The sequence below is a fragment of the Aquila chrysaetos genome, chromosome 5 (assembly GCF_900496995.4).
Source record: "Aquila chrysaetos chrysaetos chromosome 5, bAquChr1.4, whole genome shotgun sequence".
Classification (NCBI taxonomy): domain Eukaryota; kingdom Metazoa; phylum Chordata; class Aves; order Accipitriformes; family Accipitridae; genus Aquila; species Aquila chrysaetos.
The window spans coordinates 40,417,091-40,440,324 of record NC_044008.1 but is presented as its reverse complement, the minus strand read 5'-3'; the positions used below and the strand labels follow the sequence as shown (position 1 = coordinate 40,440,324).

Sequence of the window (23,234 nt, the reverse complement as noted above, 5' to 3'; positions counted from 1 at the left end):
CGCACGGGCTTAATTCCTTGCGCCGCTAAGCTCAATAAAATGTGACCAGTAAAGCTCAGAAGTCTGCAAGGTCTGGAGTTACGGTGGTAAGCCCTTCGAGGCTGGAAGTGTCTTTACGTTGTACGTGTTGCGCGGGGTTTTGTTCCTGCTTGTAGCATCCTGTTACCCCTGCCTACCAGGTCCAATCTGGATTCACTGCACAGAGTGTTTTGAGCTGAAAACAGCTCAAAGCATCTCCTGAATATGGTAGGAAAAATTTCCATGCTGAGGATAATGAGCGATGAGTGCAGAGGAGGGACACAGCGGGAATTCCTCTCTCCTAGAAAGTTGCTCTGAGCCTGAATTTCAGTGCCACAAAAACCTTGGAGGATTTTGTACATGGATCTGGGTTTGTTGTTTTTTTTTCCACTCCTGAATTGGGTCAAAAAGCTTTTCCTTTTTTTTATGGATCCAAAATTGTGCATGATATTATTTCAGAAACACTGCAACTGCTGTGTGTCCGGTGCTCCCCCAGCTGCCAGGAGGTGGCTGGGAACGGGGCTGGCAGACTTCCCCTGGGACACGCTCACATTTTTGGGACCAGTTTCTCAGGGTTGGTGTTGTTTGGCAACAACGCATCTCTCAAAATCGTGTTTGAGCGGTGCCAGGGAGCGTGGCAGGGCGGGCTGGAGGCAGGGAGGCTCATAACTGGTACGACACACCTGAGGCTGAGATGTTTGCCCTCTTCTTGAGCTGAAACCTGCTGGCACGAGTGAGTGGTGGGTTGGCCAAGCCTGGCTTTCATAGGTGGGCACAGACCTCTAGCTGCTGGACCCTGGCTCCTCCATCATTCCCAGGTTATCTCCTGGCAGAAGCAGAACTGAGAGTTCGCTGACCTTTCCCCTGACTGCCAGCAAAGCCCGTTGTGAACACCAGGCCCTGCACACAACCAGCTCTGGGCTGGCATGTGGCAGCAGAGGAAAGGTCTCACAAGCATCAAATGACTGCCTGTGGTTTCAGATGGGCATGTGGCCCTCAGTGTCAGCTAGCTGCCCAGGTCCCTGGACCCATCCCTCTTTTCCAGGGACCTTGCTCCCTTTAGGCAAGCGGAGCTCATCTCTAAGCTCCTTGTCTCTGTCCCAAGCAGCCCAGAAGTTGTTTCATTTATCTTTTGTAGATACTCTGCCCTGTAAATATTTGCTTGTAAAGCCAAAGTTATAGACAGTGTTATTTATGTGGAGGAAATGGATATTTAAGGCTGCTCCACTTTGTTATTGCCCACATTATTTTCTGAAGGCCAGACCCCTTTTTTATAGGGCAGCTGCTGCTGTCACCAGGATTTCTGAGCCGACTGGTTTAGGGCTTTGCCTCCTGATGCCTCTCAGTCGGTTGGCCTGCAGGAGGCTTGGCTGAGCTTGCAGGGGGGTGCAATGACTTTTTCCTTGCACTGTGATTCCCTACCTCTTTCCCCTTTGATCTTCCCTTCCCAGACAGGTCTGCTTTTCTTCCCTTCTACCTTAGACCCCATCAGCTCTCCCCCACCCCTTTTTTCCCCAAAATTCCCATAGCTTTTTGAATGTGCTGTTGATGACTGCTGGCCAGCTCTGCTCCTCTGGTTCCAGCACAGGGCTGGCCCCATGCCCTCCTTTCCCTGATGCTGATAAGCTGCCCTGGTAACAGCTCTGCACCAGTTGAACATTTCCCTCCTCCTGATCCCTCGTCCCACAGACCTCTTGAAAACCTGTCCTCCCCTGGCAACCCAAATCGTCTTTCCTGGTTTTCTGTCTACCTCTTCGTTTGTCTTGTCTGTCTGAAGATCATCTTCATCATGCCAGCAGACGACTGGGTTCAGGAACGGTTTCCCGGAGCCCATCCTCAGTTGCCATCACCTCCTGCCTGGACCCGGATATCAGCATCCGTGTGCAAGCTCCACGTGGGTAACTGAAGGTCACCCCAATCCAAGGGCCAGCTTGGCGTTGCCTGTGGGTGAGATGGCTGAGCTTGGCCTGCCTCGTTCCCTTGTGTCAGGTTGCTAAGGTACAGCTAAAACTCTCATCCGCAGTGTCATCATCTCACGGCTCAATTCCTCCAACATCCTTTTCTCTGGCCTTGACAAATGCAATCTTCTCCCACTCCTGCCCGTTCAGAGCTCTCCTGCAAGGATCATTTTCCTCGCCTGTCATTTTGCTCGTGTCACCCATGCTTTACTTGCTTTTGCTGGTTCCTGCTGGCAAACAGCAGTTACCTGTCTCTGCTCTCCAGGCCTTTCACAGCTTTCTTTCCTGTTAACCTCGTAGTCCCTCTCCACACATGGTTTCTCGCTGTCAGTCAGCCTCTGGTGACAGCCTCTGCCAGCAGTGTCTCCCTGTTCTCTGCTTTCTGCCCCAGTGCCTCTTGCTTGAAGAGGAGCTCCTAGATACATCCCGCAAGAAATGTCTCCCTGCCCTTCACCCCTCCTTTGCCAGCCTCTGTCCCACACTGGTGACGATGGCTCGGGTGCAAGTGTGGGAACCACCTGTCTGTCAGGCAGTGACCCCGTTTTCTCCTTCTGGTTCTTCTCATCTTCTGCTTAGGTTGAAGACCTTCGGGGCAGGGCCTTTTTTAGCAGTGGTTGCCTAAAGAAATACAGGCTCATGAGATCCTCCTGGCTCCATGCATGTGTGATGTGTATCTGTCCTGCTGCCATGCTTTATGGAAGCAGCGGTGAATTCAAGCTGAATTTGGCAGGTTGGGTAGGGATGTTACATTCCTCCAGGCTTAGTGAAAAGAGGCGTCTGGATACCGGAGAGGGACCTTCTCTGGCACGCAGAGATGGAGGCTTGCTTTGCGCTGGGTTTGTACGGCTCAGTGCTGATGGGGGCAGGTTGAGCCCCTGTCCCTTGCTGTTCGATGCCTGCTCCATTGTGCCTGGAGCGAAGGGTGCAGGCAGCCAGCCCAAGGGAGCTTTCCTGGCCCTGAACATTGCTGGCAGCTGAGGGACACCCCAGAGCAGCATCTGCTATTGCAGACAGAGTCTGGCCGCAGACACTACCTGCCTGGGGTAATCGGCAGCACGCAGTGATCCCGAGCAGCACGTGGAGCCCCCCTCTGTACCGCAAGTGCAGGAGGGAGATAAAAACGCATCGATGCCTTCATCTGCCCTTATGGATTTTTCCACCATATCTTATAAGTGTTCATTTTTATTTATGTGAGGTTAAAGTCAGTCCAATTTGGAAATCAACTTGTCTAAGGAGCTCCACTCAGATCTTATTAGCTTCATGTAGTATTTCTATTCATTTTTGCTAATACCATTCACCAGGCTGGCTGCAGTGGCAGATGCTAACCCTCTCCTTGCCAGGCCGCTGGGGCCACGAGCCTGGTGGCTGCGGGGACGGCTGTGGGAGTGGCAGGATCTGGCCATGCAGTGAAGGGCTGGGGCTCCCAGCTTTCCCGCTTCCAACAGCGGGGGGGATGGTTTCTGACATCTGCTCCCACATAGTCCCCCCCATGCTGCACCCAGCAGCACTGGCAGCCCACCTATCGCTGCCGGCACGGAGGGCATCTTTACCTGCCGGCACTGGAAATCAGTGGCTGGTTTGGACAGAGAACAGTTAAGAAGCACTCGGGCTATCCTTGTAATTAGAGAAATTCCTGGAAGAGGGTGAAAAAAAAAAAAAAAAATCCATTGAGGGCTTTTAAAGGAGAGGTAGGATGCCTGACTCAGGAAGTCCTTCAGCCGCAGATTGCTGGCTGCTGGAGGAGCATCTTGGGGAGGTATCAAGGCATGCTTGGCTGGCTTTTACACCCATCCCCTGGCATTCGCTGCTGGCCCCTGCCAGAGAGAATATTGGCAGGATGGACCTTTGCGCTCGAGCTGGCAAGCACCGCATCCCTTCCCGAGGCGTTAGTTTGGTAACCCCGAAGGAGATGGCTGCAGCCGGGATTGCAGCATTAAGGTGGGGGTCAGATGTCGGCTCTAACAGGAGTGGTGGTGGCTGCCAGCATGGGATGCGTACCTCCCCATGCCAGTAGCACAGCACGTCTCCTGAAGCGTCACGTTGCCCCGTCTCTCCCCTGCCTTTGATTATTTATTGAAGTGGTTTGATACTGGGTGACTGTAATTAAAAGAAGAAAAATACACACAATAAAATGATTTCTAAAATGGCAACGCGCTGGATGCAGTGAAGCAAGGAATGTATTAAATATTTATTGCCGTTGGTCTGCTGGGGGGGGGGAAATTAAAATTATTTAGCCTGAGAAAAACATTTTAATTATTTAATTTGAGGGGAAACCTCCCCCACAGCCCTCCTTAGTACTAAGCCCCAGACAAATGGCAGCATAATGTAAGGTTTGATTAAAATCTGAATGGGACAAAGGCCTGGAGATTGGAACAAGGGATGGGGAGCCACGTGGTTGCTATCTGAGCCTGAGGTCCCCCTGCTCTGCCACGGCAGGTCTGTGCATGTGATCCTGCACCTTGCAGGGGTAATTCTTCCTCTCAAGGTGTGGTTCGTGCTTGGCAGCAGTTAGACAGGGATTTGCTCTCCACATGGTAGCCTGGGCTCAGCACAGGAATTGCTGGGTGCATCAATCATGGCGTAGGAAACTGCAGAAAATCATCATGACCCACCATCTGCAGCTTGAACTCTCGGGACCCGTGGGTTGCTCTGAAGAGCTTTGCCGGGGCAGGAGCTCTGGTGCCTCTGTCCCTGCAGCCCAGCTCCACCACACAGACTCTGCTAGGTTCACCCTGCACCAGGCATCTGTGCTGTGTGTGGCACGGGGCTCTTAGAACACCCATGTCTCGTGGCATTTATATACTGCGGCTGTGAGGCTTTTCCCGAGAGCCTCTGCGCTCTTCTGCAGGAAAGGTGTTGGGGCTGGCGTCCCGTTGGCATGTCCACTTGAGGCTGGAGCTAAGGATCTTCCAGCCGCATATCAAAGACTGAGAAGCACAAAGTGTGGGGTCTGGCAGGGGCTGATTGTTTTCTGTGAGAGGAGGGGCTGCGATTCTTTTCCCTTGTGTCTCCGGATTGACAGTCTCTCATTATTAGCCCCCTGGAAACAGGCACTTTGACTGAAAGAGCCATCCCAGGCTTCACTGTAACAATCAAAGCGGGTCAAGAATAAACATGGCTTGGCAAGAATAAACACAAATTGCAGCGCTTGCTGTGAACAGTGATATCCAAGGGAGCAAACATCAAATGAAGGATTATCCCTGTTTGCAAGGAAGCTCTTCTAGCAAGAGATTGAATAAGGACCATCTGCAGCCCGGAGCAAAGGGGCTACCAGGAGAAACCTGCTCGTGCTATCAGGAGCTCTCCTGTTTGAAGCTCCCATGGTCTCCTTTAGGCACTGTCTGGTTGCACTTCATATGCTCTGTCGGCTGCTGAAGCCCTGAGCTCTTTGCAGCTACCTCCAGCTTGCAGACAGCGTGGGCAAACCCAGAAAGCCCAAGGAAGGGAGTTGTGTGGAAGGAGGGTTTGAGAGGATGAGGAGCGCTTCCCTGAGGCGGGCAGGTATTGGACCTGGCTGGGGCAGCTGCTAGCAAAAACATGGAGCTCCTGCGGGAGCTGGTGGAAGATCACATCAACCAAATCCTGCGGGAAGCTCTGCTCTCTGCTCCTGACACTAATGCTGCCAGTCTTAGAAGCAGGAGCCTAAAGGCAGCCCTTAACCAGCAGCTGTCCCCCTGCCACCCACGGGAAGCAAGCACGAGCAAGCCCTTCTCCCCAAACCCTTGCCGAGAGACAGTCTGCACGACATAAATCAAATTTGGAGGCGCAGAGGTTCCATAAACAAGCTTATTTTCTGAAGCCAGGTCCCATTATGTTATCTGTCACTTTATTGGGGTTTCTGAGCCATTTATTTTTATGTATATACATTGGAGCTGGTGAGCCGGCGTTGGCCTGAGAGTATAAAGCTGACAAGATGCGATAGCGGCGTGTGAAACCTGTCAGCAGAGCAGCCGCCTGTGAAATGAACACGAGAGCCGATGCGGACGATTTTATTTATGGGGAATCTCGGGTAGTGCATGCTGGCGTGGTGGGTGCTGCTGCTGGGCACACCCCTGGCCGTGCTGCCCTGCTGCTGCTCGTCCTGAGCCCTCTGAGAGAGACCGGTACCAGGTCCATCACAGGCGGGGATAAGGTCTCGAGGCAGCTGGAAGTAAGATTTTCTTCTTAAGGAATATCTTAAGCTGCTGAAATGCTTTGGTCACCCAGCATCTGTATAGAAGGGCAAATTTTCTTGGGATGGAAGGTTATGAATACAGTTCTGCAACGTTTCGCTCCCCGGTGTTGATCATCTTGGTAATTGTTCTCTTAATGTTTTGTTTATTTCTTTGTATTTAATATAAACTCAGATTTAGTGTAAGGATTTGTTCTGAAATGGGAAAACTGGAGTTTCCTTATCTAAAAAAAAGTAGGGCTTTTAACTGTTTTTGAAACTTTTTTTCCCAGTTATTTTACCCCTGGAGCAATATTTTGCCAAACTCAGTAGTCTTTACAAAAGCCTAAATGAATAATTGTTTCTGTCATGTTCCAGGAGAAAAGTATTTAGATCAGCATTTTTTCCTCTTAGTTGGAGCAAACATTTTGGATGTGAGATAGTTTTATGGGTCATTGAAAACACTAAAGAATCATCTAGATTGTTTTCAGGGTGATGGTACAAAACCCAGATCCTACTCTTACCCAGTTGTGACCTTGTTGTAAGTCCTCTGGTTTAGCGCAGAGAGGATGTTGCTGTCGTGTTCTGGTCCTTCGGCAGGCAAAAAGTGCTCAGCGCACCCACATTGCTTTGGAAAGGCAGTTGGAGATTGTGAGCGGTCATGCTGCACATGGAGATCGGTGCTCCCTGCCTACTCTTGCCAAATTTTTGGCCCAGATTGAACACATTTGGGTTTGCTGCGTCGGCCCTCTCCGTTTCAGCAACGCCCCGGCCGAAGCTGGCACGTGGCGGGTTGGCAGACACCAGCACGGCTGCGCGCTGCCCCAGTGCAGGCTGCGTTTCAGCAGTGGGAGGTGAGTGTTGTGGCTCGTGTTTGGCACGGGAAGGGGTCAGCAGAAAGCGCCGTGCTGCGTGCCAGTCCCGCTTCTGCAGGGAGAGCAGGGGCCCTGCGGGGCTGGTCCTGCATGAGCGCGCCTCTGAGGCGTAAAACCTGGTTAGGTTCTGTTTGGCAGGAGTAATACTTAAAATTTTAATCTAGACTCCCACCCCGTCTTCATGGTTCATGAGCAGTTAGCAACGTGTCATCTTCCCAGAGCTATTCAGGAAAATGCCTCTGGAGCAGCTGCGTGTCTCATGGGTGCCCCTCGGAGAGCTGAACGCCATGGGTTAGATGGTGGCATTTTTCCTCCTCAAAGCGGCAAGCCCTGGCCTGTTGGTAGGAAGCTTCCTGGTACTGCTCTGCTGCCCGCTTAAAAGCGAGTGGTATTATTTTCATTCTTAGCTTTCTCTCTGGTTTGTGTTAGGAGCACGTTTCCTTCCCTGGTTTGACTTGCAGTCTCTCCCCCCAGCAGCACATCGTGTGCCAGCCGGCTGCAGGGAGGGCCTCTCCTCCCTTCTCCTCTGCGAGTGAGAGCAGGCAGCTCTGCCTGATTGATCTGCTGCCTTCCAGCCTGGATCGTTCCTCTGCAGGTCTGTCTCTCACCTGCTTGGGCACTGCTAAGTCTTCCTTGGAAGGAACAGCTATTTGTCAAGTGAAACAGGAAGGTTTAAGTCTCATGTTTGCTAAGGCCACTTAGCAGGGCTCTGGCTGCTCTCCGGACACTTGCTTTTCTGCGCCAGTGTGCTACGAGCAAGAATGAAGGTCACGAAGCTTTTCTGCCCAATGTAAGCACTGCTGCTGTGAGCCTTGCTGGTGAGCACTGCATGCATCTTGTCCACCCTGGCCTGGAAAGGTGTAATGTGCCCCGGGTTTACCCTCTGTGGAGCGACGTCTGTGGTCCGCACGCCGTCGCCTCGTTCCTTTGTGCTTCTCCGCACCGACCCACTTATTGACTAGGAGCGTAATTGTGCTGCATCATGTCTAATTGGTTTGCTCTGTCGCTCTCCATTTGCTTTCTCTGTCTGCACCCTCCCCGCTCCCCTCCATAAACGTGCCGAGCTGTGAGCGTGAGCAGGGCACAAGGCCGCGCTCCTGATTGCTAGAGGAAAAAAAGGCACCCAACTTCCTCCTTTCTTCTCCTAAATTCAGATGACAAGAAACAGAGGAAAACAATTTTGCAAACCCTTGGCAGAGGGCCAGCTCTGATAAAGAGCCGTAATTAATCTCCCCAGCTTTATTAGAATATCATTACAATTAACTCAGCAATCTTCTGTTGATCAAAGCCATCGTTCCCTGCAGAGCAGAGGAAGCCAGCGTGAGCCTGGATTGTGCGGTGCTTAAAAGCACCTAGAGCTGGATCATTCCTGCCAGCCCAACAGCAGCTGCTCCATCCTCCTGGCTGGCAGCACAAGGACCAGCAGAGGTGTGGGCAGGAGAGCTACGCTGGCACAGACCTCTCTGCTCCTCTTGAGCCACTTGCAGCTTTGATTTTTTTTCAGCTACTCTTCTTTGTTGAATTATTACAGCCCAGATCCTTCGCGGGCACTTAGGTGTCCCTCTTTCCCAATGTAGATGCCTCTGGGTCCAGGCTTTTAAGCACCAGCTTTATTCCTTTGTGTGTGTTCATGCAGCTTTTCGCGTGCCTGCCTCCTAGTCTCAGCTGGAGATATGGTGACTGCTACAATAATACAGCTAACAGCAGCATAGTGGGTAAAGAAACCAGGGGAAACATTTGTGGAAGCCACATTTGAAAGAAAGCAGAATTGTCAGAATGAAGCTTCATAAGCTCTACAGTTAAATAGCCCAAGATGTGTGCTATAGAAAAGTAGAGAAAATGAGCACCGTTAAACTACCCCTTTCCTCCTTTTCAAGCTGTTCTTTTAATATCGGGTATTTATCTGTAATTTAAGCCTGTGATTAGTTTTATCAAAAAGATAGTTCTGAGGCAGAGATCTTAAAAATGATTAGGTGTGTGTTTGAAAGACAAGAACAGCTCCACTTGCACTGCAGGATAAAGACGTATCTGTTTGCTGCCTTGAGCATGCATCTGTGAGAACCTTGTGCCAGAAGGAACCTCCTGGTTCTACACAGATCCCAACCCACCCCCCTCTTTCAGGGCACTTCTCATTCTTCTTCGAAGGTTCCAGAGCCAGACCCTCTTGTCACTGGGCAAGATTGATTGCATGAGATGATTTTGTGTCTCTTCTTCCTCATCACACTTCTGCTTTTTGAAAATACTCTCAACTTTGGCGCTGTCATTGGGGTCCTGACAACACAGCCTTACTGACAGCTCAGGGTCTGTGGACCTGGAGACAGCTGGGACGTGGAGACATTTGGCAGTTTTGCTTCAAGAGCATCCCATCAGAGAGGCTTGCTATGGAGGGGGCTGGAGAGCCTGCAGCCCATTCCCCACCTACTCCTGCCTCTTTTTCTACATGTTGGAGCAATGTCCAGGGACTCTTCTGCCCTCTGGTTCTTGATGCAGAACCAAGAAGGTTTGCTCCAGGGCAAAGAGCCTGGCCCTGCTTCTGTTTTCAGCCCAATGTAAGATGGCACAGGTGGAGGTTTTATCCCTAAAATGGCTCTGCCACAAAGGATTTATATGCTGTGAGCAGACACAGTCAGTGTGAAACCATGCTATCTGGTTACACAAAGAATGAGAAGCATAGGAATTTAAAAAGCTTTGGGTGTCTTGTCCCAGAAGAGCAATGCTAAGCTGCCTCGCCGGTCTACCTGGGAAGGACTGTTAGATGAAGGTGTTTGAACCCTCACTCTTGCTTTTTGTCCTGAATTCTCATCTGTTTGAGTTTTCAACACTTGTGAGCCCTGGGAAAAAGAAAAGAGAAGGAAAAGGCAGGTCCAGGGTTGGGTCTAATTGACCTTGGCATTGTCCCTTTAAGCAGCCACCCAGGAGCAGGGGGAGCAGCTGCTCCAGTCCATTTGCTGGTGCAGACACAGCTACAGCAGGCAACCCGGCAGTCCTGCCTGTTCTGCCTAGCTTGACCTGCTCTCTGAAAAACCTTAACCCTTCAGAGGTGGAAAAAAAGGAGCGGGACTGCATTTGCAGCACAGATTTCGTATTGCACAGCGCTGGGTGTACTGAGCAAATGCACCTCGCTGGCGGCACCGAGCACCGAGCAGGATCTGGGGGTGCCACCCACTGCTACAACTACTGCTGCAGGCCAGGAGCACGAGTAGATTAAAAAATGCAATCAGACGACTTCAAGGAAAAAAGGTTTGTTGAGGACTGATAAGAAAAATGGGGCAGAGGCATTGTGTGGCTCAGAAGCTCTCTAACCTCGGGTTGCCTGAGGCGAGGAGGGATTGCACAGAAAGAGGGTTATTAGGGTTATTCTGTACTCGCCTGGGCCTTCCCTCTGCCATAGGCATCTGCCTGCGGCCGTGCCTGGGGACGTGCTCCTGAGGTACACAGCCCTGGGCCTGACTCAGCATGGCCCTTCTCAGGGTGCAGACTTTCCCTCTCTCCGAACCCTCGTACAAGAGAAAGCTGAAGTTTTTTCATCTTCTCCAAGCCTGTGTCCTTGGGTATGGCAGGGGAACCTCCTGTGGGTGATGGACACGTGATGCCTCGCCTCTCCGGACCACTGAGGAGGAGCTGTGGCTGGATGAGGGTTAGGTTTGCTTTCCCCAGCACAGCTTGGCCAGGGCGCAGCCTCCAGCATGGGTGCAGAGACATACACCCTGTAGTCTGCATGAGGGACCTGATGCTGAAACAGTGTCCTCAGGTTTGATGTAGGCTGCCACTTAGGATGTCCTTCCCACCTCTCTTTCCCTGCCCTGTCTGTGGCTGTGGATCTGAGGCACTAGAAAACCCTAAGAAGAACAAAAAACCCCATAAAGCTTCTGATGGCAGGGGTTGTGGCTTCATGTAAAGTGCCATAGTCTCCATGAGGTCTTTTGCTGGTTGGTCCCATGGGTGAGGGCAGGAGGGGTGGGCTGGGGACAGGAGGGGATGCTCAGCCTGGGCTGAGCAGGCTCAGAGGGAGCAGGAGCTGGAGAGGCTCTTCTGAGGGGCTTAAAGCAATGCTTCCCTCCCCTCGCCCTGTCCCACCTTCCCGGGGAGGCAGCAAGCACTGCTCCTCCACAAACGGCTGGGGACATTACTCAGGCTCCCGGCGCGGCTGCCTCAGGTCTCTGAGTGAGACGCAGGGGCTGAGTGTCAGGTTGTTATTAAATATCATTAGTAAGTGACAAAACTGTGTGGAGAACTTCAGGCACAGACAATGGCTGGAAGAGGGATCGTTTGCAGCGCCGGGGAGATGAGCAAGTGGTGAAGGTCAGAGACACCTCATTCTGGGCTGCCTCCAGTGCCATCTCCTGCTCATCACCTTGAGACATGGGTTTGCAGGGAACCCTTTCGTGTCACCAGGGGACTTTGACATGCCCAAATGTGGAGTCCCCAGAACGGTCTGTGCACGAGGAAGGAGGACCTGTGCAGTCCCCAGATCCTTCTCCTCTTGTATCACCCTCTTCTTTAGGTTCTCCAGTATGGGGCAGGGCAGACTCCCACTCATCAGGGTAGAGCTGCCATGGGGAAAGGCTGTTTTAGCATCTCTTCTACCCAGCGGAGCCAACTAGAAAAGAAATTTTGCAAATGTTTTTCCTGCTAACTATTTTTCATGCTTGGTGCTAGCTTTCCCCTAGAGAGAGCTGGAGATGGTGGACCATTGAGAAGGCAGTGCCCAAACCAGTGGCCCCAGCATCTCCAGGAGGTCTGCTTGCTTGCTTCGGTGCCTGGCTAGCCATGGAGCTGTGGTGAGGAGCTGGCTTTAGTGGCAGGGACACGAGCCGAAAAAGCCGGAAAGCAGCTAAGGGGCGTGATGGAGGCAGAGGCACCTCTAGTGAAGATGCCTGGAGTGGGAGCTGAGGGACGGTGAGTCGTGTAGTCATCTGCTTGAAGCAATCACAGGCCGTCAGCAGAGCGGAGAGACGCTTCCTCGCATTTATTTAAGGCGAGATGCCCTAGTTTCCTGCTTTCAGTGGAGTCCCTAATTATTCCTCAATCTTTGTAGTGAGCTAATTAGTTTTGCAGCACTCAAGGCTGGGAAACACTGATAGGCTTGGGAGGCACAAGCTGGAGGGACGAGGAGGATGAGTGAGCTGGTGGGAGATGGCTGACTGGCAGACAGAAATGGCTGGGAGCAGCGCAGGGTCTGAAGAACTGATGGATGATGGTCTGGGAAGGATGGTGGAGGAGGGAATAGCCATAATCTCATGTCAGGCAAGGTGCTGGAGCGTAACGATACGGGGAACAGCGATGAAGTGGCAGGCGCTAATTGAAGGGGATGGCGAGGTGGGGAGGGAGCGAGAGGGATGGTCCGTGGGAGAGCAGCCACAGAGCCCAGCTCAGGGGGTGGGATCCTGCACAGAGGGGTGCACAGCCACACGCAGGGCAGGGCAGCAACTGTCCTCTTATGTGGGTGCTTCCTTGGGCAGCTGCCTGTCCCGGGATCCTGCTGACTCCTGGGCTTGCAGCACCGGCCGTGTTTCCTGACTGTCCCATCTCCTTTCTAGCTTAGTGGTGACACCAAGGAGCTCTGCTGGGAGAGGCCAGCCCGGTCCCCACCACGTGGAGTGGCTGGTCTCCAAGCTGGATGCTCACCTTCCCACCCAGAGGCGGCTCTTTCGGAAAGAGCCACCACAGATAAGGTAACCCACACTGATAACTGGGTCCGTGATGCTCTTAGGTACGCAGTCCGCTCTGGCTGGTCTGTGTGCGTGGATGCCTCGCTGCTCTGACACAGGGTTGTGCTCCAGAGCCCACACTCCCTACATCTGCACCGTGAGCCTGAGGAGCACAAAGGTCTCATTCCTGTTCTCGCTGTCGTTGGGAAGTTCCCGGTGGCCACTGAGCGCAGTGTGTGACAGCTCTGAAGTGCCCAGGTGGCCGTGGATTTATTAGGGTATTACCCTACTAGTGCCACAAATGGTGTCATCTGTCTTCTAAACTTTGCACTTTATTTCAGGGAGAGAATTTAGTATATCCAGGCACTATGCTGTAGTTTTAGCATATGATAAACCCCTGCTGGGAAGTGTAGTTTTATTGATTTTGTTATTAAAGTGCCACTGGAATAAATTTGCTCATTTGAATGAAATGTCTTATTACCTGGATCGTAACAGGCACATGATGAAATCTCCGGAGGGGCTGGAGCTACCTGCCGCCTGGTGATGGGGATCTGAGACGGAGCAGCTGACGGGGACCCACAACTGCCAGCCACCCTGCTCACCCCAGGCTGGGTCCCCCTGCGAGCTCAGCACCGGCCCGAGTCCGCCAGGAAGCTCTGCTTGGAAACCTCAGGATGGGAACAAACTGCAGTGGTGGGCGGCACTGTGTTTTAGTCAAGGTTCGTATTGTTCCTCTGATCCTTACCCTGTCTCAGGTAAGGACATTGTTTTAAAGGGAACTGAGGAAAAATCTGTTTCACAGGGCAGTATTTCTTTAGTACCACCAGTAATGGGGGTGGATTGGGAAATGAACCGTTCCCCATTACACTGGGACCTAACTGCACAGCCCATGCTTTCCAGTTAAAATTTGATTGCCTTGAATCCTGCAGATTATGGAAAATAAGAAAAAGGCCTAGTAAAATTTATGGATTTTAATCATAAACCAATAGAATCACAGTAAATCTATCATAAGCATGTAGATACAGACCCAGAAAAAAGAGAGGAAAGCAATAGGCCCATTTTTCCCTGGAGGAGCTGCGTGTACCCATGGCAGGGCCAGAGAGATGGGGAGCAGGGCTGCTCCCCCAGCCATCTCCTCCAGGGTGTTGAGCCCCGCACCTCAAAGCCTTCCTCCTCTGTCGTGTCCTGCAAAAACCTGGTAGCAGGGATGGCAACTGCAAAGTCTTATGGCAAACCAGCTGGGCAGGGCTGGAGAGCATGTGGGAAGTGAGGAAGGGGGAGGTGGGAAAAGGGGGGACGAGGCAGGAGGGTGGGGGAAGAGAGAGGAGGAAAGGGAGAGAGGAGGAAAGGGAGAGAGGAGGAAAGGGAGAGAGGAGAAAAGGAGGTGATGCCTGAAGATCTTTCCCTTCTTTCCTCCGTGCCACTGTGCTGCTTGCCATGGACAGAGCAGGATGGGATGCTCCAGGGGAGGAGGGAGGCAGAGATGTGGGGGAGAAGTGTGTGTGCAGAGAGAGGACCGCGGGAAGCACAGACATGGCAGGGAAAGAAGAGCACCTGACAGACAAATGGCAGGAAAGTGAGATAGAAGCACAGAAGGCAAAAAGTATTTTAAAAAAATTAAAAAAAAAAAGGAGAGCGAGTGATAAGGAAGAAAAAAAGGAGAGAGTAAAAAATTTACTCTGAAGCAGAGATAAGAGAGGGAGGACAGTTAGTGAGAGAAGGAGTAAAATTAAGCGCGATAAGGCCTGATAGAAATGGGGGAAGGCAGCAAGCCCGGGCAACGCAGCCAGGCTCTGCGGGCAGAGAAGCGGGGGGGCTGCTGGGTGCAGGGAGGCGAAGGGCCAGCCTGACTCCCTCTCATCTGGTCCCCCTCACCCCTGTGTAGGCAAAGGTGTCAGTCTCAAACCTGACCTTTTGCGCTGCTCTACATGCCTCTGATGATCCAGGGAGAGGAGCTGAGCGGGCACGGGGATTGATGAGGAGGGTCAGGGAGTCGGCGGGTACAAATGTCTCTCCCGCAGGGTGCTCATAACTCTGCTCCTGTCTCTGCGGCAGAAGGGGAGAGCCAGGCACCTGCCAGCCACAGCCCATGGCGGTGGGGGAAAACACGGAGCCTGGTGGGGAAGGAAGTGCCTCGGGCAGGTGATGTGCTCAGGTTGGAAGTGCTGAACGAGCCCTCGTCCTCCTCCCTGCCGCGTCCCAACACGTGGTGCCTGTCATGGAGATGCCTACAGGACTCCCATCGGTCTTGGAAGTAGGGGAGGTAAGGCATGTTTCACAGGCAGCCTTCCCTCCTTGCCCTAAACACAATTCTTCCTGGGTTTTTTTTGGTTTTTTTTTCCTACCCCTTTTAAGCTGTTTTATTAAGTGCTTTTTATTTATTCTTATTAAAAAGAAAAAGTAAGAAATGCTGTCTGGCTCTCATACATAGCCCACAGTTACCTGAAGAGCAATGCTGGAACGCAGCCCCTGCTCTCTCACCCTTGATTAAACTGCAGAAGAAACACACTGTAGATTTCAGCAAAGGAGAGAAAAAGAGTTTATTCTTTCAGGTTTTCTTCCTCCCATCTTTACCAGCCATGAAAATTGCTGAGCTGAGATTCTGGCCACTCTGAGATGCTTTTCTTCTGCTCCATCCATCTGCTTTAATCACATGGTGACTGAAAAAAAAAATTATCCAGTTCACAAAGCATCAAAGATTAAAAAAATCAGTGTGGATAATAAACTGTGTGTGGCAGGCAGTAGTGCCACAGACCATTGGGCAAACTTGCTAATGAGGGACTTTGAGCCACAGCTCGGATGCAGGGCAGGCAGTGTGGCTTCCCCCCTCCCCGGGAGGGTTTCAAGCAGCAGAGATGGTGGGTCTGGGGGCACATGTGGGTGTGGGTGGCAGGTCGCGGGCTGGGAAGAATCCTGCGCTAGCACAGCCTGCGATGTTACACAGAAAAGAAATAATTTTCTTTCCTTTTTTCTTCTTTAAAGCTTCTTTTTAACAGTGAGAGGCTTGATTCCTCTCTTTGCTGGGACACTAGCGTGCTGCAAATACCTTGTTGGACTTGGTTATTAGTTGTTTGGGTTTTTTTGATCTGTGTGTGTTGAATTAGCTCTTTTAATTACAGCATTAAAAAAGGATAACGAGTCAATTAAGAAGCTCTTTTAGATTGCCAGTGTTAATAGCTGTCCAGGATCACGGACACCCCCCCCTCCACCTCTCTGCCGTCTGTTGAACTGCTGATTGAGTTATTGTCGGTCCTGGCAACAAGGCTCAAACTGAGATTTCTGCACCTAACGTGCCGCTGTATGTGGCTTTCTCGGCTGTGCTCGGCTTGGCATCTTCCTCTGGAGGGCTGAGGCCTCAGCACATCCCTGCCTCTCCCAGGCGAGCGCTGCTCCAAGCCGGTGCTTGGGGTCCCTGGAGCAGGATCTGCGGTGCAGGTGGAGCTGAGCGTGCCTGCCTTCAGCTTCAGGCCTAGGTTTGTGTGTTGCTGTTTGTGGTTTCGTATTTAGCTCACTGAAAATGTTGGTTAAACACTGGTGGGAGGGGAAACTTGCAAAGAAGCATTTTGCTTTGGCTCTTTTAAAAAGCAAAACAAAAGCAAAAGGCTTTTAAAAAAAAATGTTTTCGTTTCAAAGTTATAAAGGAAAGATGGGTTAGAGATGAGAAACTAACAAATCAAAGCTCCTGAAACCTGCTGCGGAGAAAGAAACACAAAATGTTTTGTTTGAAGATGAATAGAAAGCTGAAACCAGCAAAAAATTCCCCCTCCCCATGAGCACAGATGTTTCAGGTTGGTTCTTCTAGATTGGCACATCGCTGGAAGAAAAGCAAATCCATTTTTTTCCCTGTTGGCGCTCCAGGTTCCTGTCGCTTTTTTTTTATTGTCTTGTAGTGACTTTGATCCCTGAAGACTCCTGAAGTGCTTTATAAATCAAGCATGCAAATCTCAGCTCATCCACCTCGGAGATACCGCTGGGGCTGGGTGGGCCAGGAAGCCGCTGGCCAATGCGGTGCCACCGGTCCTGGCGGCAGCTGGGAAGGACGGGAAGCACCCGCTGCTTCAGTAATGCTTATAAAAACCTTTAGTGCCTGTATTATCACTGTTTGCAGGGATGTTCTGTGCTTCCAGCACAGCCAAAGGCCATCAGGCTGTGCTGGGGTCCCCCAAGCCACAGTACCGGCCCTGTTTCTCCCATGGAAAGGCCCCATGGGAGGGCTGACCGTGGCCTTCGCCCCGCTCCGCACCTTCTGGGGCTTGGGAAGTTGGCACAAACCAATTGGGGAAGGGCCGAGCTGGTCTGACGATGCTTCTCTTACTTTTCAAAGACATCTCTTTCCCCACCATCTTTCCCCCTCTTGATTTTACTCTCCCTCTGTGGTTGCCCTCCTGACTTGCTCCTTTTAATTAATTTGCTGTATGACACTTCTATGCTGATGCTTTCTGTAGCCTGTGCCATGTCTCGCTGCCATAGGTAGCTCTGCTTCTCAGGGCAGGCTGGCACTGTCACACCTCTCCTGCAAGGGATGCACCAGTCAGCGCAGCCCTGCCCGGGGGCCAGTTTATCCGGCGTTCCTCCCCTTTTCCTCCTTGAGAGAATACAAACCTTCCACACCTCCTGATCCCAAGTACCAGACCTGAGCAAAGGGAGGTTGCTGCCTGGTGACCAGACACCATGGTGGTGGGCACGCTGGAGCTAGCACCAGGGCATTAGAGCCTGCACCACCTCCCTGCTGCAGCCCTGTGCCCGTTCTCCTCTGGCTCAGGCTGTGCACGTGTGTGTTTATAATAAACGTATGTAATTTTGGTTATTTTCAGACAAAGTCTCCTGCAAGCGCGGAAGCTAAATTCCCTTAGATGTGCCTGAGGGTGCTTGTGAGTCTGGCTGCCAGCGGTCAGCTCCGAAAACCACCGTGAGAGTCACGACAGGTAGGTGGGGAGCAGCGCTGGGAACCAGGGGCGGACAGGGCCAGGCTTGTGCTGCCAGCAGGGGCTCTAATGGAACTGCAGCATCCCCGCCCGCAGGGACAGCTGTCCACAGCGCAAGAGCCACCTTGTCCCCCATCGGAGAGGAGACGCCGCTCTGCTGCTGGCAACGGCAGGTAGAAAGTCCTCTCCCCGCGTAAGAGGCAGTAGGATCCCCAGGTACCCCCAGCGCTGCCCGGGCCAAGCCCGGCCCCGCTGGCTCTCAACCCGGGGGCCGCGGGCACGGCGAGCTGCTGCCTGCCCTGCGGGCTGCCCCGCGACGGGGCTTTGCGTCCTTCTCGCCACGCGGAGGGCAGGCAGACACAGCCCCGCTATGTACGGCTTACGCGCGTCAGCGCCGCGGCCTCGCTCCCCCGGGCTTTGGGGGCGGGCGGGTGAATGGCTAAAACACCACAAGCGGTCCTTGGGGAAAAAAAGTCAAACTCCTCTCGGTGCTGTGCAGGGCCCAAGACACTGCGGGAAGTGCCTTTTGGGGGAGCGCGAACCTTTGGCATCAGCGGGAGACTCGCCCTGGCCGGGGGCTGTTCTCAGTGAGGCGGCTGGAAAACGCCTCCGCGGCGAGAAAGCGAGCGCTCGCCGGAGATACAGAACTGGACAGATCAAGAAGTCAAGATTTTGCATTCCAACTATCTATAGGAAATAGGGTTTTTTTATTATTTCAAGTTTTCATAAAAATCCATAATTATTGAAATCAAAGTTACAGAAGAAAGTTCGTAACTTTTTATTGATTTTATTTCTTTTTTCTTTCTTTCTTTTTTCCCCCCTCTGTTGCTTTTCCCTCTCAGTTATATCTGACACCAGAGTCCATCAGACAAAGTCCTTACAAACACAGGAGTCCTGAAGACATCGGCTGAATGTTTTCCTGGTATAAAGAAGAAGAGGAGGAGAAAGAGGTGGTGACAGTGCGGGTGCAGTGGGTTTGGACAGGGGCAGAGGGCGTGGTGGAAGGAGAGAGGTCGGTATGTTTGTAGCAATGTTTGTTTTTTAATTATTTTTTATTTGTTCATTTGTTCTTTTTTTTTAAAAAAAAAAACCACCATTATTATTCGCAAATTGTTGCCTGGTTAAATCATTTTCATGTTGAACTTGCGCGGCGCGTCGGCAGAGCTGATGCCCGCGTCGGACTTGCGCGGCACGTACTCGATTTCAATGTTGTGCTTGGTGTTGCCTTTCCCCCGGCTCCACAGGAAGAGGAGCACCAGACAGAAGAGCACGACGCCCAGGAAGGAAATGAAGCCCATGGTGGTGGCGATGATGAGAGTCTTGATGTCAAAGGGGAAAGGCACGGTGGCGCGCGTGCTGTTGGCATCGCTCTCGTTGGGCTGGTTGGAGATGAACGCGAAGGTCTTGTTGGGCTGGTGGGGCCAGTCTGGGGAGTAGCTGCGCACGTGCAGGTGGGCCAGCATGGTGTCGTTGCCACCCGCGTTGCTGGCGATGCATAGGTAGGTGCCGTTGTCCTGGATCTGGGCGTAGCGCACCTCCAGCGTGCCGTCGGGGAAGACAGTGAGCCGCCCGTTGGTTTTGGTAGAGATGAGGTGCTTGCGGGGAGAGAGCCACATGATGGTGGGGGGCGGGTCCCCATCTGCCCGGCAGACAAAATGGACCGTGTGGCCTTCGTCCACGAAGATCTGCTGAGGTTTGCGGTCCCGTATCCGTGCTCGGCGGCAGGTGAAGTAGTTGGGCAGGAGGACGTCGGGGAAGTCTTTGAACTCCTTGCCCTGGACGAACTCGGGGGTGGAGCAGGTGGGCTGCTGCTTGTTGAAGTTCAGTCTCCATCGCCGCCGGAAAACCCAGAGCAGCCGACAGTCGCAGGCTAAGGGGTTGTTGTCGAGGATGAGCGTCTCCAGGTTGCCCACCGAGTGGAAGGCTGACTCCTCCAGGGTGGTCAGCAAATTCCCGGACACGTTCAGGATGCGCAGGTAATTGAGGCCGCGGAAGGCGAAGGGCTCGACCGTGGTGAGCTGCCCTCCCACCAGCTGGATCTCCTGCAGCCTGAGCAGGTCATGGAGCATGGAGCCCTCGATGGTGACGATGGGGTTGTAGGACAGGTTCAGGAACCGGAGGTAAACCAAGTGCCTCACCGACACGTACGGGATGGACGTCAGGTTGCAGTGGGTGATGGACAAGGAGGTCAGGTTCAACCCGTAGAGGCAGTTGGACGTCATAGTATCCAGGTAGGGCCAGTGTGAGATCTCGAGGACCTTGAGCCGGTACAGCCTCTTGAATGAGTAATCCCGGATGGTGTTGATGTTCAGATGGCGCAGCCGCAGCACGATCAAGCCGTGAAGGTGAGACAGGGCCTCCGTGGGGATGGAGGTCAGGTTGCATTTCTCCAGGGTCAGCTGCTCCAGGCTGTTGAGGCCGCTGAAGGCCCGGTGGGAGATGTAGACAAGGTCATTGTCCCCCACCTCCAAAGACTTCAGGTTGTACAAGTCCTGGAACATGTAGTCTAGGAGGATCACAATTTTGTTCTCACTAATGTCTAGCTTGGTAAGGTTGCTGAGTCCAGTAAACACCCCCAAGGGGATCAGCTTGAGTCTGTTACTCCTGAGCCCCAGCGTCCTGAGGTTGAAGAGGTTGTTGAAAGCCCCAGGTTCAATGGCACTGATAATGTTCTCATTTAGCTCCAGCTCCTCCAGGTGAGGGTAGTTGGCAAATTCATCCTGGTTGAGCGTCTTGATGCGGTTCTTGCCCAGGTCCAGCAGCCTGGTCTCGGTTGGGATCCCCTCCGGCACGACCATGAATCGCTTTCGGTGGCATAGGACAGCGCGCTCCTGGGCAGAGCACTCGCAGCGCGGCGGGCAGCCCGTGGCGGAGCCGGACAGGATGGATCCCAGCATCAGGAGGAGAATCGGCTGCCAGCAGGCCAGGATTGGGCTGCGCATACTCGCCTCCCCAGCTACCATCCTATCTCTCACCTGCAGGTAACACGGGGGAGAGAAAGAGCAAGGGGGATGTGAGCAAACAACAGGCACAGCCGCGGCAAAAGGTTTACAGTCCTGGTAGAGCTGACGTTAAGGCAAAAGGCACCGCTGAGGCAGAGCAGAGGTTCTCATTTTCCAGCTGAAATCCAGCCCTTTGGCTACAAGACCATCTCTCCTCCCCACCTCCCAACTTTCCACTTGATGATTGAACGTGCACAGACTTTGAGTGGAAAGCCTTGAGGAATCTGTGTCAGACAGACCTCGCTTCCTCGGCTTCTTAAAAAAAAAAAAAAAAAAAATTTAATACTGAACACATCTATCTACATCCTATTTTAAGCTCTTGAAATTATTCAGTTCCCTGTAGATGGAGCCTGAATATAAAGACTGCTTTGCAAACGCAGAGGAGCTGAGCGCAGGATTGAGCATCTGGGGGAACCCCGCTTGGGCTCGGCTGGCAGCGGGGTGTCCGAGCGGGGAGCAACGGTGACAGCTCCCTGGGGACCGGTCCCCTTCCCCTGCGCTCCCCCAGGCTCCGCAGCAGCCCGGTCTCTGCGTCCCCCCTCCAGGGCAAGCCCCTTGCCTCCCGCCGTGCCCGCCTGCAAGGTGCAGACCCGCACCAGTCCCCTCTGAGAAACGGCAACCGGTCAGTGTATCGGCAGAGTGAGCTATAGCCTGACGTAAGGTCCAGGGCTGCTATGGGGTAAGGGGCTCTGGGGGGGGTAAGGGGGTCTGCCTGCTCTCGGCTGGGAAAGGCCCGGCCTCCTGCTGCCTTCCCTGGGGAGGGCTGGGAGACTTCCTCGGGGGTTACGGTCTGCTTTGTGCCCCGGCCCGTCGGGAGGCGGAAGCGAACGCTCCCTGTCACGCTGCCTCGGTTGCATTTATTTCCTTGTTGCTCAAGCTGTTACGAGGGATCAAGTCATATTAATACTGCATATTAGATGTACAGCTACTCCAGACCGTGTTTATATCTATTGTTATGTGTACGCTCTGCATTGCTTCCACTAATGCTATTTATGGCTATCGCTGAATATGCTCAATACATTACTTCCATTGGCTCTGTTTGTATCCATCATTATATATCCTGTACATTACTTTTCCGGCTCTGGCACTATTTATGGGTCTGGTACGCATTCTGTGCATTACTTCCATTGCATCTGTTTATATTCATCATTTCATATAGATATATGACCCAAGTATAACTTTTGGTCCCCAAAAATTTTTCAAAATTTCTTTGCAAGATGCAAGGATGAAAGATGATGGACGGGTCATAAAAACGTCCACCAGCGCCATCTCGGAAACCACCAGGCCTCGGCGCACCAGGCGATCCGGCTGCGAGGTCCCGGAGTCCCCGCAGAAATCCTCCTGCCGTGTCCTCCCGGTTCGCCGTCCTTCTCCGTCCCCTTTCCCCGCTACCTCTGCGGTGGTGGGGCTGGGCGCTGGGGACCACCCGAAGCACATCACCCCCAAAGCGACGGGGTGCGGTGCCAGGAGCTGATCCCGCACAGCTCCCCTGGCAGCGCTGCTGAGCTCCCGCCTGCCGGCCCCGGGCCGGCAAGTCCCAGTCCAGTAGAAACATTTCCAGTGGGTTCGCTTGGGCCCGGGCCAGGCTGCAAAGAGCTGGTTGCTGGGTATTTACAATTCATCATCTCCCCCGTCATCGCCTCCGGAGTGCTGACGCTGCCGGGCGGTCCTACAAATACAAGCGGGGCTGGGGTCGGGACCTGCCGGAGGGATGTGCCGGTGCCCCGGGGCCGGGATGGCGCTGCCGGTTGGCAGCTCTCAGGCGAAGGGCTGCACGTGGAATTGCTCCCCGGGCTCGTAACCGCAGCCCTGGCCGCCGCTGACCAGCCAGGGGTTCCCCGTGCCGCTGTTGCCGCCTCTCCTCTCCCCGCGGGCGCATGGGGGCCCGTTGAACGCCCCGCTCCTCCTGCCGCCTCTATTTCCTTCGGCTTCTACTCTCCCTCTGCCCGCCCCTCTCCAACGTGCTGTCCTTCTCTCTCTCGCTCATCCTCTCTGGTTTTTTCTCGAAACCAATTCCCGCTCCTCACAGCCGTGCTGAGAAAGCCATCAAAGCAAGCAAAACACTGCATGCAAAACAAAATACAGTCTAAGGGGCTTAATTATACCAGGGCTGAAAAGACTTCAGCTCATTAGAGTGCCAGGCAGCTGGCCTTATTTGGCTGTGTTCTGGGCTGAAATTTCAGCGCTGCCCGTGCGTGCAGCTGCATGCTGGTCCCTGCTGGGCACGGGGCGGGGGTGAGAGCCGAATCCTGCTGCAGGGCCCCATGCACGGCTCCCGCATCGACCCGGACCTCCCCTGGGCCAAAATCTGCTTCTCTGCCGGTGGGAGGGGGATTGCACCTGCAACGCATTTGGTCCAGCGCTGTGGTCCCTGCACCGGCCTCGGTGGAGGGGCAGCGGCCAAAGCTGCTGGGAGCGATGCGGCGCCGATGGTTAAAATATAAGCAAAGAGGTGATAGATGAATGAAGCAAAATCTGCATGGTGTTAAAGTCGAGACAAGCCCACTTGTGTAGAATTGAAGTCTAGACACACCTCACGTTATTAGTTCTCAGCTAAATTTAAATCCGTGATAAATACAATCCCTGACAAAAACATCCGTAATCTTAATAGCCAGAGCCACAGAAGAGCTTTGGGAGAAAGACAATGAATAAGCT

At 53.0% G+C, this 23,234-nt stretch overlaps 1 protein-coding gene and 1 long non-coding RNA gene across 3 annotated transcripts in view; one reads left to right on the top strand and one right to left on the bottom strand.

Annotated features, from left to right (window-relative positions):
• The window catches only part of LOC115341336, a 53,990-nt gene extending 40,090 nt beyond the window's left edge, over nucleotides 1-13,900 (top strand). Inside the window, exons 2-4 of the long non-coding RNA XR_003923360.1 lie at nucleotides 11,661-11,900; nucleotides 12,542-12,676; nucleotides 13,148-13,900. This is a non-coding gene — a long non-coding RNA (uncharacterized LOC115341336). The remainder of the gene's footprint in view (nucleotides 1-11,660; nucleotides 11,901-12,541; nucleotides 12,677-13,147) is intronic.
• Nucleotides 13,901-18,265: 4,365 nt separating this feature from the next.
• The window catches only part of LINGO1 (leucine rich repeat and Ig domain containing 1), a 71,703-nt gene continuing 66,734 nt past the window's right edge, over nucleotides 18,266-23,234 (bottom strand). For both annotated transcript variants that reach the window (XM_030014127.1, XM_030014126.1), the window contains one exon: nucleotides 18,266-20,552. In XM_030014127.1, the coding sequence (XP_029869987.1) occupies nucleotides 18,699-20,540 (1,842 nt within the window). In that variant the 5' untranslated portion in view covers nucleotides 20,541-20,552 and the 3' untranslated portion in view covers nucleotides 18,266-18,698. The remainder of the gene's footprint in view (nucleotides 20,553-23,234) is intronic.